Source organism: Salvelinus namaycush, chromosome 7 (genome assembly GCF_016432855.1).
Source record: "Salvelinus namaycush isolate Seneca chromosome 7, SaNama_1.0, whole genome shotgun sequence".
NCBI classification, from domain to species: Eukaryota; Metazoa; Chordata; class Actinopteri; order Salmoniformes; family Salmonidae; genus Salvelinus; species Salvelinus namaycush.
In genome coordinates, this window is record NC_052313.1 from 60,309,761 (window position 1) to 60,326,225 (window position 16,465).

At 42.9% G+C, this 16,465-nt stretch overlaps 1 protein-coding gene across 1 annotated transcript; it reads right to left on the reverse strand.

Annotated features, from left to right (window-relative positions):
- Positions 1 to 2,261, reverse strand: LOC120050892 (gastrula zinc finger protein XlCGF17.1-like). Its single transcript, XM_038997413.1, has 2 exons — positions 2,204 to 2,261; positions 1 to 1,914 (listed from the first exon to the last, which is right to left on the reverse strand). Exons 1-2 carry the CDS (start codon positions 2,259 to 2,261, stop codon positions 890 to 892), a joined length of 1,083 nt encoding a protein of 360 aa, XP_038853341.1. The 3' UTR covers positions 1 to 889.
- Between the last annotated feature and the right edge of the window lie 14,204 nt (positions 2,262 to 16,465).

The window sequence follows — 16,465 nt, forward strand, 5'->3', positions numbered from 1 at the left end:
CTATCTGTAAATGATGTCTGAGTGTTGGAATCTGCCCGTGGCTATCTGTAATATATAAAACACAACACAGTTGTACAGTCTGCTTTGCTTAATTTAAGGAATTTGAAATGATTCATACTTTTACTTTGATACTTAAATATATTTACAACCAAATACTTTTACTCAAGTAGTATTTTAGTGGGTGACTTTCACTTGAGTAATTTTCTATTAAGGTACTTTTACTCAAGTATGACAGTTGGGTCATTTTTCACCACTGGATGCATGTACTCGTGGTTTCCTGCATACCATAGTCCTCCCATCAGCGTGAAACAGCAGGAACCGGGATTCATCAGACCAGGCAATGTTGTTCAAATTCATTCTCCAGTGTCCAGTGTCTTCATTCCTTAGCCCACTGCAACATCTTGTTTCCTACTGAAAGCTAATGGGGATCCATAATAAATACACCACAACTACATTATTAAGGATCATAGCTTTTCACCTGGTCAGTTTATGTCATGAAAAGAGCAGGTGTCATTAATGTTTTGTACACTCAGAGTATGTTGTGACTACCAGCTCATTCCCACAGAAAACTGCAGGGGGAAGCAGTACCACCCAGTCAACCATCAGACTCCATTGTGAGACGTCTCACAGAGGATATTCAACCCTAAGGGCAAATCCAAGGTCATCTCAATATCTTTACAGTAGAAGCTAACAAAACACACCAAAACTGACACGGTGCACACTGATCAGTAAAGAGAGGCTAACATTCTATAACTCTCCCTTTCCTCTGCACAGTTCTCTCAGTGAGAAACTATAGGATTACAATAGAGTGTTCTACACTTTCTTAATTTGATCCAATTCAACGTTGCCAATTACTTTATGAGATGAGAATTAAGTGGAGTGTCTAATCTTAGCTGGTCTGAGAGATCTGATGAGACTTCTCTCCTTTATGTATACATTGGTGTCTTTTTAAATGGCTCAATCTGTAGAATCTCTTCTCACAGTCAGTGCAGTGATAAGGCTTCTCTCCTGTGTGGATATGTTCATGTCGTTTTAAGTTGCACAGTAGAGAGAAACTCGCCGAACAGTCAGAGCAGGAGTAAGGCTTCTCTCCTGTGTGTATACTTTCATGTCGTTTTAAGTTGCACAGTAGAGAGAAACTCGCTGCACAGTCAGAGCAGATGTAAGGCTTCTCTCCTGTGTGTGTTCTCTGATGAACTTTTAGCCTAGTTGATGTTGGGAAGCATTTTACACAGTCAGAGCAGGAGTACGGCCTCTCTCCTGTGTGTGTTCTTTGATGAAGTTTTAGCTCAGTTGCTGTTGTGAAGCATTTTACACAGTCAGAGCAGGAGTAAGGCTTCTCTCCTGTATGTTTTTGTTCGTGTGTTTTTAAGTGGCCCAATCGCGAGAAACTCTTTCCACAGTCAGTGCAGGAGTAAGGCTTCTCTCCTTTGTGTATACGTTCATGTCGTTTTAATTTGCACAGTAGCGAGAAACTCGCCGCACAGTCAGAGCAGGAGTAAAGCTTCTCTGTGTGTATACGCTCATGTCGTTTTAAGTTGCACATTAGAGAGAAACTCTTTCCACAGTCAGAGCAGAAGTAAGGCTTCTCTCCTGTGTGTGTTCTCTGATGAACTTTTAGTTTAGCTGATGTTGTGAAGCATTTTATACAATCAGAGCAGGAGTAAGGCTTCTCTCCTGTGTGTGTTCTCTGATGAACTTTTAACCAAGTTGATGTTGTGAAGCATTTTACACACTCAGAGCAGGAGTAGGTCTTCTCTCTTGTGTGCACTCTCTGATGAACTGTCCGAGCCTTGGATGTTGTGAAACTCTTCCCACTGTCAGTATAGGAATACCGATTCTCTTCAGTGTGTATTTTTAGGTGTATTTTTAGCTTTGATAAAAATGGGAAAATCTCCTCACAATGTGGGCAGGGGTGAGACCTCTTAGCTCTGTGATCTTCCTGCTGTTGCTCTCTGGATGTAGAGAATGTCTCAACATGGTCTCCTGTGTGAACAACATCAGAAGAAAGAGTCAGTTGGTGTGATATACATGTCAATCACATGTCTTTTATGAAGCCCTTTTTACATCAGAAGCTGTCACAAAGTGCTTTACAGTAACCCAGCCTCAATCCCCAAAGAGCAAGCAATGCAGGTGTAGAAGCAAAATGGCCACGAAAAACTCCCCAGCAAGAAGGAACCTAGGAAAAAACGTAGAGAGGAACCAGCCTCAAAGGGGTGGCCAGTCCTCTTCTGGCTGCACCGGATGACATACGTATTCATATCAGTATGCTGTACAATACAAAAGGGAATAAACTATTCTAAAAGTCGGTAAAAGTCGTGAAAATGATGAGCCATATATCATCCTCCACTCACTATCACAAGGGTTAGTAACAAGGCTGTATCACATTTGACTGTGATTGGGAGTCCCATAGGGTGGTGCACAATTGGCCCAGGATCATCTCGGTTTGGCCGGGGGTAGGCCGTCAATGTAAATAATAATTTGTTCTTAACGTCTTCGGTCTAGGGGGTAGTATTCGGAAGTTTGGATGAATGAGGTGCCCAAAGTCTGTTACTCAGGCCCAGAAGCTAGGATATGCATAGAATTAGTAGATTTGGATAGAAAACACTAAAGTTTCCAAAACGGTTTAAATAACGTCTGAGTATAACAGAACTGATGGCAGGCAAAAACCCTTGGAAAATCCATCCAGGAAGTGTGATTTTTTTGATGTGATGTCACACCCTGGCCTTAGTATTCTTTGTTTTCATTAATATTTTTAGGTAGGTCAGGGTGTGACATGGGGAATGTTTGTGTTTTGTCGTTTTGGGTGGTTATATGGTAAAGGGGGTGTTGGGTGTAGTGTATGAGTTTGTATTGAGTGAATGTTTCTAGGTATGTCTATGGTTGAGTGAATGTGTCTAGGTATGTCTATGGTTGCCTGAGTGGTTCTCAATCAGAGACAGATGTCTTTCATTTGTCTCTGATTGGAAGCCATATTTAAGGCAGCCATGGGCATCATGCATTTGTGGGTAATTGTCTATGTGTAGTGTCTGTGTCTATGTTGCATGTTTGCACTTAGGTTTTGATAGCTTCACGTTCGTCTATTTGTTGTTTTGTTTAGTTTTTTTTCTTCTTCGAAATAAAGAGAAGATGTATTTTTCACACGCTGCGCCTAGGTCCTCTCTCTCTCCCATTGACGATCGTGACAGAATTACCCACCAGAATCGGACCAAGCGGCGTGTCAAGCGGCAACAGGACCCACCTACACAGGATTTCTGGACATGGGAGGACGAATTAGATGGTAAGGGACCTTGGGCTCAACCAGGAGAATATCGCCGCCCCAAAGCTGAGCTGGAGGCAGCAAAAGCAGAGAGGCGGCGATATGAGGAGGCAGCACGGAAGCAAGGCTGGAAGCCCGCGAGTACAACCCAAAATTTTCTTGGGGGGGGGGGGGGGTTGGGGGGGCTAAGAGGTAGTGGGCCGAGGGCAGGTAGGAGACCTGCGCCCATTTCCCAGGCTAACCGTGGAGAGCGGGAGTACGGGCAGACACCGTGTTACGCAGTAGAGCGCACGGTGTCTCCTGTACGTGTTCATAGCCCGGTGCGGGTTATTCCACCTCCCCGTACTGGTAGGGCTAGATTGGGCATTGAGCCAGGTGCCATGAAGCCGGCTCAACGCGTCTGGTCTCCAGTGCGTCTCCTCGGGCCGGCATACATGGCACCAGCCTTACGCATGGTGTCCCCGGTTCGCCTACATAGCCCGGTGCGGGTTATTCCACCTCCCCGCACTGGTCGGGCGACGGGGAGCATTCAACCAGGTAAGGTTGGGCAGGCTCGGTGCTCAAGGGAGCCAGTACGCCTGCACGGTCCGGTATTTACGACGCCACCTCCCCGCCCCAGTCCAGTTCCACCAGTGCTTACACCACGCAACAGGCTTCCAGTGTGTCTCCAGAGCCCTGTTCCTCCTCCACGCACTCGCCCTATGGTGCGTGTCTCCAGCCCGGTACCACCAATTCCGGCACCACGCACCAAGCCTCCTGTGCGTCTCCAGAGTCCTGTGCATCCTGTTGCTGCTCCCCGCACTAGCCCTGAGATGCGTGTCCCCAGCCCGGTACCACCAGTTCCGGCACCACGCACTAGGCCTAATGTGCGTCTCCAGGGTCCAGTATGCCCTGTTCTTTCTCCCCGCACTAGCCTTCAGGTGCGTGTCCCCAGCCCGGTACCACCAGTTCCGGCACCACGCACCAGGCCTACAGTGCGCCTCAGCCGGCCAGAGCTGCCCGTCTGCCAAGCACCATCTGAGCTATCCGTCTACCCAGCGCCATCTGAGCCATCCGTCTACCCAGCGCCATCTGAGCCATCCGTCTGCCCAGCGCCATCTGAGCCATCCGTCTGCCCAGCGCCATCTGAGCCATCCGTCTACCCAGCGCCATCTGAGCCATCCGTCTACCCAGCGCCATCTGAGCCATCCGTCTACCCAGCGCCATCTGAGCCATCCGTCTACCCAGCGCCATCTGAGCCATCCGTCTACCCAGCGCCATCTGAGCCATCCGTCTGTCCCGAGCCATTAGAGCCGCCCGTCTGTCCCGAGCCGTCAGAGCCGTTCGTCAGTCAGGAGCCGCTAGAGCCATTCGTCAGTCAGGATCTGCCAGAGACGCCAACCAGACAGGATCTGCCAGAGCCGCCAACCAGACAGGATCTGCCAGAGCCTGGCAGTGGAAGGTGGAATGGGGTGTCTAGCTTGATCTGAGGTCGAACAAGAGCTTTTGGAGTGGTAGGTCAGGAATTTCCTTTCTCTACCTAGGCGCGCGAAGCACCTCCATATTGTCTTCTGATAAGCGTTCGGTATACACGGCTAATATCTCCGGCTCTGATTTTATTTGATACATGTGATAATAACATCGCAAAGTATGTTCTTTCAACCGAGTTTTATCAGATTATTCAACGTTTATTGTGACTTTTGGAGTTTTCCGTTCTTTGCGTCGAGAGAAACTGGGAACGTCATCAAGCTTGGCTAGCATTGTGGCGCGAATTCGACAGGAGAAAAGGACATTCTAAAACCAAACAACGATTTATTCTGGAAATAGGACTCCTTGTACAAGATTCTGATGGAAGCTCAGCAAAAGTAAGAACAATTTATGATGTTATTTCGTATTTCTGTGGAAAATGTTATTTCTATTCTCCGCCGTTTTGGCGGGCGCTGTCTCGCAATAACGCAAGCTGTTTGTTATGGTAAAGTTATTTTTTTAAATCTAACATGGCGGTTGCATTAAGAACCAGTGTATCTTTCATTTGCCATACAACAAGTATTTTTTAGTAAAGTTTATGATGAGTTCTTTGGTCAGATTAGGTGAGTGTCCAAAATAGCTCCGGACATTCTGGTGAATCGATGCTACATATTCACAATGTATAACCACGGTTTGCAGCTCTAAATATGCACATTTTCGAACAAAACATAAGTGTATTGTATAAACTGATGTTATAAGACTGTCATCTGATGAAGTTGGTCAAGGTTAGTGAATCATTTTATATCTTTTGCTGGTTTTTGCAAATGCTATCTATGCGGTGAATAAATGCGGTTGTGTGTTTGGCTATTGTGGTAAGCTAATATAATGCTATATTGTGTTTTCGCTGTAAAACACTTTAAAAAAATCGGAAATATTGGCTGGATTCACAAGATGTTTATCTTTCATTTGCTGTACACCATGTATTTTTCATAAATGTTTTATGATGAGTATTTAGGTATTTCACGTTGCTCTCTGTAATTATTCTGTCAGCTTTGGTGATATTTTTGATGGTAGCTGCAATGTAAAACTATGATTTATACCTCAAATATGCACATTTTCGAACAAAACATAAATTTATTGTATAACATGTTAGAAGACTGTCATCTGATGAAGTTGTTTCTTGGTTAGTGACTAATTATATCTCTATTTGGTCGGTTTTGTGATAGCTACCTATGCGGTAGAAACATGGTGAAAATATGCGGTTGAGTCTTTGGCTATTGTGGTTAGCTAATAGAAATACATAGTGTTTTCGCTGTAAAACATTTTAAAAATCAGAAATGATGGCTGGATTCACAAGATGTTTATCTTTCATTTGCTGTATTGGACTTGTGATTTCATGAAAATTATATTATATGATATCCCTGTCCCGTTAGGCTAGGCTATGCTAGTCAGCTTTTTTGATGAGGATAATCCGGGATGGGTATTACTGAAAGGTTAACAAAACGCTCCAACAAAACTGAGTTTTTGGGATATAAAGAGGGACTTTATCAAACAAAACAACCATTTATTGTGTAGCTGGGAGCCTTGTGATTGCAACCAGTTGAAGATATTCAAAGGTAAGTGATTAATTTTATCGCTATTTCTGACTTTTGTGACTCCTCTACTTGGTTGGAAAATGTTTGTAAGCTTTTGTAAGCGGGGCGCTGTCCTCAGATAATCACATGGTATGCTTTCGCCGGAAAGCCTTTTTGAAATCTGACAAAGCGGCTGGATTAACAAGAAGTTAATCTTTAAGCCGATATATAACACTTGTATTTTCATTAAAGTTTATTATGACTATTCCTGTTATTTGAACTTGGCTCTGCAATTTCACCGGATGTTGGCCTGGTAGGACGGTAGCGTCCCACCTAGAGCAGAGAGGTTAACTGACTTGCCTAGATAAATAAAGGTAAAAAAAGGAGAGTAATTTCATAGAACTTTAAAACAATGGCAGTTTGTCTACTTCACTTCTTTAGTCTACACTCTGAGCACTCCAGACAGCCCAGTGAATAAAACACTTGCTGGCAATGCTGGTATGCAAGTCTGAGTAGCATGAAATAATATCTACCTTCTCATTGAAACACTTAATCATGAAACAGTTCTACATCAACTTTTCATGCACAGTGGGAAGTTGGAATGAAAAACAAACTTAGATAGAACCTGTTCTTACCATGAGAAACAGATTTCCCAATCTTCTCCTCCTCTTCTTCATCTTTAATGATGACATTCAGCTCCAGTGTTTGACTGCAGTCTTCCAGCTTCACTGATGGCATCTCTGGATCCTGCAGAGCAAACTGGGCTCCACTGTCACAATCAGGACCAGGTGAATGTAGGTTTGGACTCAGTGTGGAAGGAGTGAGGCAGGATGGGTTTGTCCTCACTATTGACGTTACCGGCCTCGGACTTAATTCTAGTCGTTCTGTAGCAACAATGAGAAACAGACAAAAAGTTATTGTCTTGACAGTTCTGGCACGTTCTTTATTCTCTATTAAAATACATCATGTTTTTTCTTGTTCAATTATCTCATTCAGTGCTCGACTTGGACTGAAATAGTTGTTGATACTCATTTTGGGGGCAGTACTGTTTATATTTAGATGCAGGAGCTCCACAACACTGTTGAGGTAATATTCTATAAGAGGAACATGAGTTCAAGCAGTAGAAATTTGAGGTTCCGGTTCTCAGCTCCAGTGAGCTCCTGTCCATCTCATTTCAATAGATCAGGGGTAAGCATTGACAACAAAACATGAATTCATTCAAATTAGACAAAGTACACGCTACACAACGTAACTAAACTTTACCTATAGTAGATTTCTTGGATTTACATAAATTAATAAATGACTCAAAAACCATTTAGTACAAGGTTGCAGTATGTTTCAGGCAGCACTATGTACTATTTTCCTGAAAACTGTCTTCACTGTTTTATTTCATATCAAAACCCAATAGTATTTCCTTTCACACCATATTAACATTTATAGACAAAGATAAAAACTGAATGTGTCTGAATATTACTACATAAAATTGTCTCTTTTTGACGCAGACAGTGGGCGCCGCGGTTTTCCCAGCTTGTGAATTTTACACAAAACCAATAACATGCTAAACGAACTCAGAAATCTCAAATTGATTATTTATGAAATGACCATGAGAAAATGATGTACATCCACTCAGACAAACCCAAAGTCTCTAGCTATGTGGCTTGTAAAATAGTTATCACGTTCTTCACTTGGTTTGACACAAAAATAACACATCAAACCTTTACCAAATGTGATAATACCTTAACGGATGTTACCTAGCATGGTATGACATGTTCTTCTGATATTAGGAAGTTTAAACCTGCTATTACATACCTGTAGTAATAAATAGAAACGGACACAAAGGTTCTTGACGTCACAGTTCTGGAGATTTATTTATTCTGAAGAATGTTGTGTGCCTGTCTGGAAATTCCTGTTCCCCCACTACCACAGTGCATCCACAGATAGAACAATGAGACAGATATTTCACCAGATGTATAAATGTGAAGCATCCGCTTAGCGTTTCCACTCACTGCCAAATATGGTAGTGAGAGGAAGCCCACTGGCCGGTAGTGGGAGAAGATGGAACGAGATGGATTTTGGCCGACATTCTGCAAATGTTGTAATCTATGAAATATCTGATCTTAATACAGTTTTCTGTTCCCAAAACTAAAATCTGTTATGAACAGAGTGGACTAAGTTTTGTAGACGTTACCCTTTGCAAAAGTTATATATTTTTTAACTGCGTTGGTCAGAAGGAATGTAAAGGCGAATTGAGTTAATGCACATAAGCGCTTCACAGAGGAGGCGTTGCCTAACAGAAATATGCAGATGTGTGCTAGAACGCGCCAATTGGATCTCGGTAGCTGGTGCTTGGCTCTCCCCGCTATGACTCATCTGTTCCCCATCGGAAACGACTGGTTGTTGTCTATCTTTGGTGCAATCGTCCGTGCATTCAGGGATCCTTGGGGATGGCCCTACCCCATTATATGAGAAGGGCGGTGCTTAATTTGAGCCGGATCCTCCAGCACCTCTCAGTTTTGTAGTCTTTCGTTCCAGAACCCATTTGCCAGGATCAGGTAGACTACAGTTGAAGTTGGAAGTTTGCATACACCTTAGCCAAATACATTTAAACTCAGTTTTTCACAATTCCTGACATTTAATCTTAGTAAAAATTCCCTGTCTTAGGGTCAGTTAGGATCACCACTTTATTTTAAGAATGTGAAATGTCAGAATAATAGCAGAGAATTATTTATTTCAGCTTTTATTTCTTTCATCACATTCCCTGTGTGTCAGAAGTTTACATACACTCAATTAGTATTTGGTAGCATTGCCTTTAAATTGTTTAACTTGGGGCAAACGTTTCATGTAGCCTTCCACAAGCTTCCCACAATAAGTTGGGCAAATTTTGGCCCATTCCTCCTGACAGAGCTGGTGTAACGGAGTCAGGTTTGTAGGCCTCCTTGCTCGCACACGCTTTTTCAGTTCTGCCCACAAATGTTCTATAGGATTGAGGTCAGGGCCACTCCAATACCTTGATTTTGTTTGTGAAATGTCAGAATAATAGTAGAGAGAATGATTTATTTCAGTTTTTATTTCTTTCATTACATTCCCAGTCGGTAAAACGTTTACATACACTCAATTAGTATTTGGTAGCATTGCCTTTCAATTGTTTAACTTGGGTTAAACATTTCAGGTAGCTTTCCAAAAGCTTCCCAGAATAAGTTGGGTGAATTTTGGCCCATTCCTCCTGACAGAGCTGGAGTAACTGAGTCAGATTTGTAGGCCTCCTTGATCGCACATGCTTTTTCAGTTCCGCCCACAAATTTTCTATAGGATTGAGGTCAGGGCTTTGTGATGGCCACTCCAATACCTTGACTTTGTTGTCCTTAAGCCATTTTGCCACAACTTTGGAAGTATGCTTGGGGTCATTGTCCATTTGGAAGACCCATTTGCGACCAAGCTTTAACTTCCTGACTGATGTCTTGAGATGTTGCTTCAGTATATCCACATAATTTTCCATCCTCATGATGCCATCTATTTTGTGCACCAGTCCCTCCTGCAGCATGTGCTGCCACCCCCGTGCTTCACGGTTGGGATGGTGTTCTTTGGCTTGCAAGCCTCCCCCTTTTTCCTCCAAACATAACGATGGTCATCATGGCCAAACAGTTCTATTTTTGTTTCATCAGACCAGAGGACATTTCTCCAAAAAGTATGATCTTTGTCCCCATGTGCAGTTGCAAACCGTAGTCTGGCTTTTTTTTTTAATGGTGGTTTTGGAGCAGTGGCTTCCTCCTTGCTCAGCGGCCTTTCAGGTTATGTCGATATAGGACTCGTTTTACTGTGGATGTAGATACTTTTGTACCCGTTTCCTCCAGCATCTTCACAAGGTCCTTTGCTGTTGTTCTGGGATTGATTCACACTTTTCGCACCAAAGTATGTTCATCTCTAGGAGACAGAACGCGTCTCCTTCCTGAGCAGTATGACGGCTGTGTGGTCCCATAGTGTTTATACTTGCGTACTATTGTTTGTACAGATGAATGTGGTACCTTCAGGCGTTTGGAAATTGCTCCCAAGGATGAACCAGACTTTTTGAGGTCTACACTTTTTTTCTGAGGTCTTGGCTGATTTCTTTTGATTTTCCCATGTCAAGCAGAGGCACTGAGTTTGAAGGTAGGCCTTGAAATACACCCACAGGTACACCTCCAATTGACTCAAATGATGTCAATTAGACTATCAGAAGCTTCTAAAGCCATGACATCATTTTCTGGGAATTTTCTAAGCTGTTTAAAGGCACAGTCAACTTAAGTGTAAACTTCTGACCCACTGGAATTATGATACAGTGAATTATAAGTGAAATAATCTGTCTGTAAACAATTGCTGGAAAAATTACTTGTGTCATGCACAAAGTAGATGTCCTAACCAACTTTCCAAAACTATAGTTTGTTAACAAGAAATTTGTGGAGTGGTTGAAAAACGAGTTTTAATGACTCCAACCTTAGTGTAGAGATACTTCTGACTTCAACTGTACCTCTAGTGGCATGAAAAATTATTTCCACTGTTTGCAATGTAAAAATCCTAATTACATTTGGATTCCTCTGTAATTGTCATGCCCCCTAAAAAACGTAATGTGAAAACGTGCCTGATATTCAAAAAAATAAAAGATTCTTCAAAGTCCCATGTCATCTAAAATGATGTAGAACTGCATGAAATACGTTTTGCCACATTTGTCCCAGACTCTAGGCTACAAAAAATGTACTCCATGTGTGTAACTTCTGTAAGCGGCTCAAAACCACTGCTCCCGAGTGGTGCAGCGGTCTAAGGCATCTCAGTTCAAGAGGCATCACAACAGTATCTGGTTCGAATTCAGTCTATCACATCCGGCTGTGATTGGGAGTCCCATAGGGCGGCGCACAATTGCCCCACGGGTAGGCCGTCATTGTAAATAAGAATTTGTTCTTAACTGACTTGTCTAGTTAAATAAAATAAAACAATTAAAATATGCCAGTACGCTAAAGCCATGATAATGCCTGCAATGCTTTATTATAAAAGGTATTTTATTTAATGTGTTCTGGTACCTCAGAGACCCCCCCCCCCCACCTCTCGGGCTCACTTTTGGTTCCAGCACCTCCCAATTTACACAGTAAGCACTAGAGAAGTGTGTAGCTGCCGCTGCCTCCTGCGTGACACATCTCCTTTACATAGAATTTGTGAGGATGTTGATTTTGGCCTGTGTAATAGACCACATGTAACAACACCTGAACAGGATCGGTACATCACACCTGCTAGACAGGAATGTCAGTGTTTTGCCATGGCCAGCGAAGAGCCTGGATCTCAATCCCATTGAGCACGTCTGGGACCTGTTGGATCGGAGGGTGAGGGCTAGGGCCATTCCCCCAGGAAATGTTCGGGATCTTGCAGGTGCCTTGGTGGAAGAGCGGGGTAACATCTCACAGCAAGAACTGGCAAATCTGGTGCAGTCCATGAAGAGGAGATGCACTGTAGTACTTAATGCAGCTGGTGGTCACACCAGATCCTGACTGTTACTTTTGATTTTGATCTCCCCTTTGTTCAGGGACACATTATTCCATTTATGTTAGTCACATATCTGTGGAACTTGTCTCAGTTGTTGAATCTTGTTATTTTACATAAAAATATTTGCTGAAAATAAACGCAGTTGACAGTAAGAGGCTGTTTCTTTTTTTGCCGAGTTTATTTTTACCTTGTCAGCTCAGGGATTCAATCCAGCAACCTTTCATTTACTGGCCCAACTCTCCAACCACTAGGCTACCTGTACGTATTCATATATGTAGGCTGCGCAATACAAAAGGAGAATAAAACTATCTAATAAGTCATAAGAAAAGTATGACCTATATCATCCTCCACTCACTATCACAAGGGTTAGAAACTACACAGACTCATTTCATAGAACTTTCAAACACTGTCAGTTTGCCAAATTCACTTCTTTAGTCTAATCTCTAAGCACTCCAGATCGCCCAGTGAATAAAACAAATGCTGGAAATACTGGTGTCAAACCATGTAAGTCTCAGTAGAATGAAATAACATCTACCTTGTCATTGAAACAGTTCATCATGAAACAGTTCTACTGTAACATTTCATGCACAGTGGGGAGTTGGAACGAACAACACACTTAGACAGAACCTGTTCTTACCATCATTAACAGATTTCCCAATCTTCTCCTCCTCTTCTTCATCTTTAATGTTGACATTCAGCTCCAGTGTTTGACTGCAGTCTTCCAGCTTCACCGATGCCATCTCTGGATCTTGCAGTGCAAACTGGTCTCCACTGTCACAATCAGGACCCAGTGACTGTAGGTTTGGACTCAGTGTGGAAGGAGAGAGGCAGGCTGGGTTTGTCCTCTCTGTTGATGTTACCGGCCTCATACCTGAGTCGGCAAGTAATACAAGAGAAACAGACACAAAAGTTATTTTCTTGACAGTTCTGACATTTTCTTTATTCTCTATTAAATATATTCTATTTTTTCTTGTTCAGTTATCTAATTCAGTGCTTGACTTGGACTGAAATAGTTGCCGATACTCATTTTGGGGGGCGGTACTGTTTATATTTAGGTGCAGGAGCTCCACAATACCTATTTTTTTTTACTTTGTTTTTATTGAGTAACACAACGAATAAAGTAAAATGACAACAAAAAAGATCTGGCAGTTACAGTGCACGTCATACCTTCATCATATTAGTTACATATCATTCAATTAGACCTTTTTCAAGTACGAAACCCATTTCTCCCAGTATTCCTGACCTCTCTCCTCTTGTGTTCTTAAGGCTGGGTGGCAGTATTGAGTAGCTTGGATGAAAAGGAGCCTAGAGTAAGGGGGCTAAGATATGCATATTATTAGTATATTTGGATAGAAAACACTCTGAAGTTTCTAAAACTGTTTGAATGATGTCTGTGAGTATAACAGAACTCATATGGCAGGCAAAAACCTGAGAAAAAAATCCAACTAGGAAGTGGGTAATCTGAGGTTTGTAGGTTTGCCTATCCAATATACAGTGGGATATTGGTCATTTTGCACTTCCTAAGGCTTCCACTAGATGTCAACAGTCTTTAGAACCTTGTTTGATGCTTCTACTGTGAAGAATGAGGGAAGGAGAGCTCTTTGAGTCAGGTGTCTGGCATGAGCTGAACATGCACACTCACGTGAGAGCGACCTGCTTTCCATCGCATTTCTGAATACAAAGGAATTCTCCGGTTGAAACATTATTGAAGATTTATATTAAAAACATCCGAAAGATTGATTCTATACATCGTTTGACATGTTTCTACGAACTGTAATGAAATTTTTTGACTTTTCGTCTGACCTGCGCGGCATGAATGTGGATTACTGGACTGAACGCGCAAACAAAATGAAGGTATTTGGACATAAATGATGGACTACATCAAACAAAACAAACATTTATTGTGGAACTGGGATTCATGGGAGTGCATTCTGATGAAGCTCATCAAAGGTAAGTGAATATTTATAATGCTATTTCTGACTTCTGTTGACTCCAAAAAATGGCGGATATCTTTATGGCTTATTTGGGCTCTGAGCGCTGTACTCAGATAATAGCATGGTGTGCTTTTTCCATAAAGTTTTTTAGAAATCTGACAGCGGTTGCATTAAGGAGAAGTTTATCTAAAGTTACATGTTTAATACTTGTATCTTTTATCAATGTTTATTATGAGTATTTCTGTAAATTTATGTTGCTCTCTGCAAAATCACCGGATGTTTTGGAGGCAAAACATTACTGAACATCACGCTCCAATGTAAAGTAAGATTTTTGGATATAAATATGAACTTTATCGAACAAAACATACATGTATTGTGTATTATGAAGTCCTATGAGTGTCATCTGATGAAGATCATCAAAGGTTAGTGATTCATTTTATCTCGATTTCTGATTTTTGTGACTCCTCTCTTTGGCTGGAAAAATGGCTGTGTTTTTCTGTGACTTGGCTCTGACCTAACATAATCGTTTGTGGTGCTTTCGCCGAAAAGCCTATTTGAAATCGGACACTGTGGTGGGATTAACAAGAAGTGTATCTTTAAAATGGTGTAAAATACTTGTATGTCTGAGGAATTCTAAATACTAGATTTCTGTTGTTTTGAATTTGGCGCCCTGCACTTTAACTGGCTGTTGTCATATCGATCCCGTTAACGGGATCTCAGCCGTAAGAAGTTAAAGCAAAGGTCAAACGCTCCATGTGGTGTATTTCTTTAGCAATGTCTATCCATTGTGTCACTGAGGGAGGGTCTTTTTGTAGCCATTTCCCAGTGATAACCTTTTTATTGGCTGCCATTATGACCTTCAAGAGGTACTTTTCTCTATTGTTTAAGTTATCAGGTATTTCACCCGAGTACAAAGAAATAAATGTTTGTTCTATGTCAAATCCCAACTATTTTTCCAATGTTAGATCTTATTTCTCCTCAGTAAGTTTCAATTGCGGGGCAGGTCCAAAAGATATGAGAGTGATCCACCCTCAGTAGACAGCATTCTCTCCAACAAGGTTGTAGGGAGCCAGTCTGTTTTGATTTCAGTTTAGGTGTTATGAAGAAACGTATAACAACATTCTTCCAACAGAATTCTCTCCATGACCTTGAGTTGGTGGAGCTTTGTTGAGTCTCTAATATGTTCACCCATGTTTCATCAGTTATTTCAATGTTAAGTTCCCCCTTCCATTTATTTTTAACATACACTGCTCAAAAAAATAAAGGGAACAATTAAACAACACAATGTAACTCTAAGTCAATCACACTTCTGTGAAATCAAACTGTCCACGTAGGAAGCAACACTGATTGACAATAAATTTCACATGCTGTTGTGCAAATGGAATAGACAAAAGGTGGAAATTATAGGCAATTAGCAAGACACCCCCAAAAAAGGAGTGATTCTGCAGGTGGTGATCACAGACCACTTCTCAGTTCCTATGCTTCCTGGCTGATGTTTTGGTCACCTTTGAATGCTGGCGGTGCTCTCACTCTAGTGGTAGCATGAGACGGAGTCTACAACCCACACAAGTGGTTCAGGTAGTGCAGTTCATCCAGGATGGCACATCAATGCGAGCTGTGGCAAAAAGGTTTGCTGTGTCTGTCAGCGTAGTGTCCAGAGCATGGAGGCGCTACCAAGAGACAGGCCAGTACATCAGGAGACGTGGAGGAGGCCGTAGGAGGGCAACAACCCAGCAGCAGGACCGCTACCTCCGCCTTTGTGCAAGGAGGTGCACTGCCAGCGCCCTGCAAAATGACCTCCAGCAGGCCACAAATGTGAATGTGTCTGCTCAAACGGTCAGAAACAGACTCCATGAGGGTGGTATGAGGGCCCGACGTCCACAGGTGGGGGTTGTGCTTACAGCCCAACACCGTGCAGGACGTTTGGCATTTGCCAGAGAACACCAAGATTGGCAAATTCGCCACTGGCGCCCTGTGCTCTTCACAGATGAAAGCAGGTTCACACTGAGCACATGAGCACATGTGACAGACGTGACAGAGTCTGGAGACGCCGTGGAGAACGTTCTGCTGCCTGCAACCTCCTCCAGCATGACCGGTTTGGCGATGGGTCAGTCATGGTGTGGGGTGGCATTTCTTTGTGGGGGCACACAGCCCTCCATGTGCTCGCCAGAGGTAGCCTGACTGCCAATAGGTACCGAGATGAGATCCTCAGACCCCTTGTGAGACCATATGCTGACACATGCACATTTGTGGCCTGCTGGAGGTAATTTTGCAGGGCTCTGGCAGTGCACCTCCTTGCACAAAGGCGGAGGTAGCGGTCCTGCTGCTGGGTTGTTGCCCTCCTACGGCCTCCTCCACGTCTCCTGATCTACTGGCCTGTCTCCTGGTAGCGCCTCCATGCTCTGGACACTACGCTGACAGACACAGCAAACCTTTTTGCCACAGCTCGCATTGATGTGCCATCCTGGATGAACTGCACTACCTGAGCCACTTGTGTGGGTTGTAGACTCCGTCTCATGCTACCACTAGAGTGAGAGCACCGCCAGCATTCAAAAGTGACCAAAACATCAGCCAGGAAGCATAGGAACTGAGAAGTGGTCTGTGGTCACCACCTGCAGAATCACTCCTTTTTTGGGGGTGTCTTGCTAATTGCCTATAATTTCCACCTTTTGTCTATTCCATTTGCACAACAGCATGTGAAATTTATTGTCAATCAGTGTTGCTTCCTAAGTGGACAGTTTGAT

Bases quoted from the DNA above. Each gene is read 5' to 3' on its own strand.
- LOC120050892 (XM_038997413.1), bottom strand. From the start codon at position 2,261: ATGAATACGTATGTCATCCGGTGCAGCCAGAAGAGGACTGGCCACCCC. The intron at 1,915-2,203 runs GTTCCTCTCTAC...AGAGGTCTCACC, and splicing joins TGGCCACCCCTTTGAGGCTG to CCTGCCCACATTGTGAGGAG.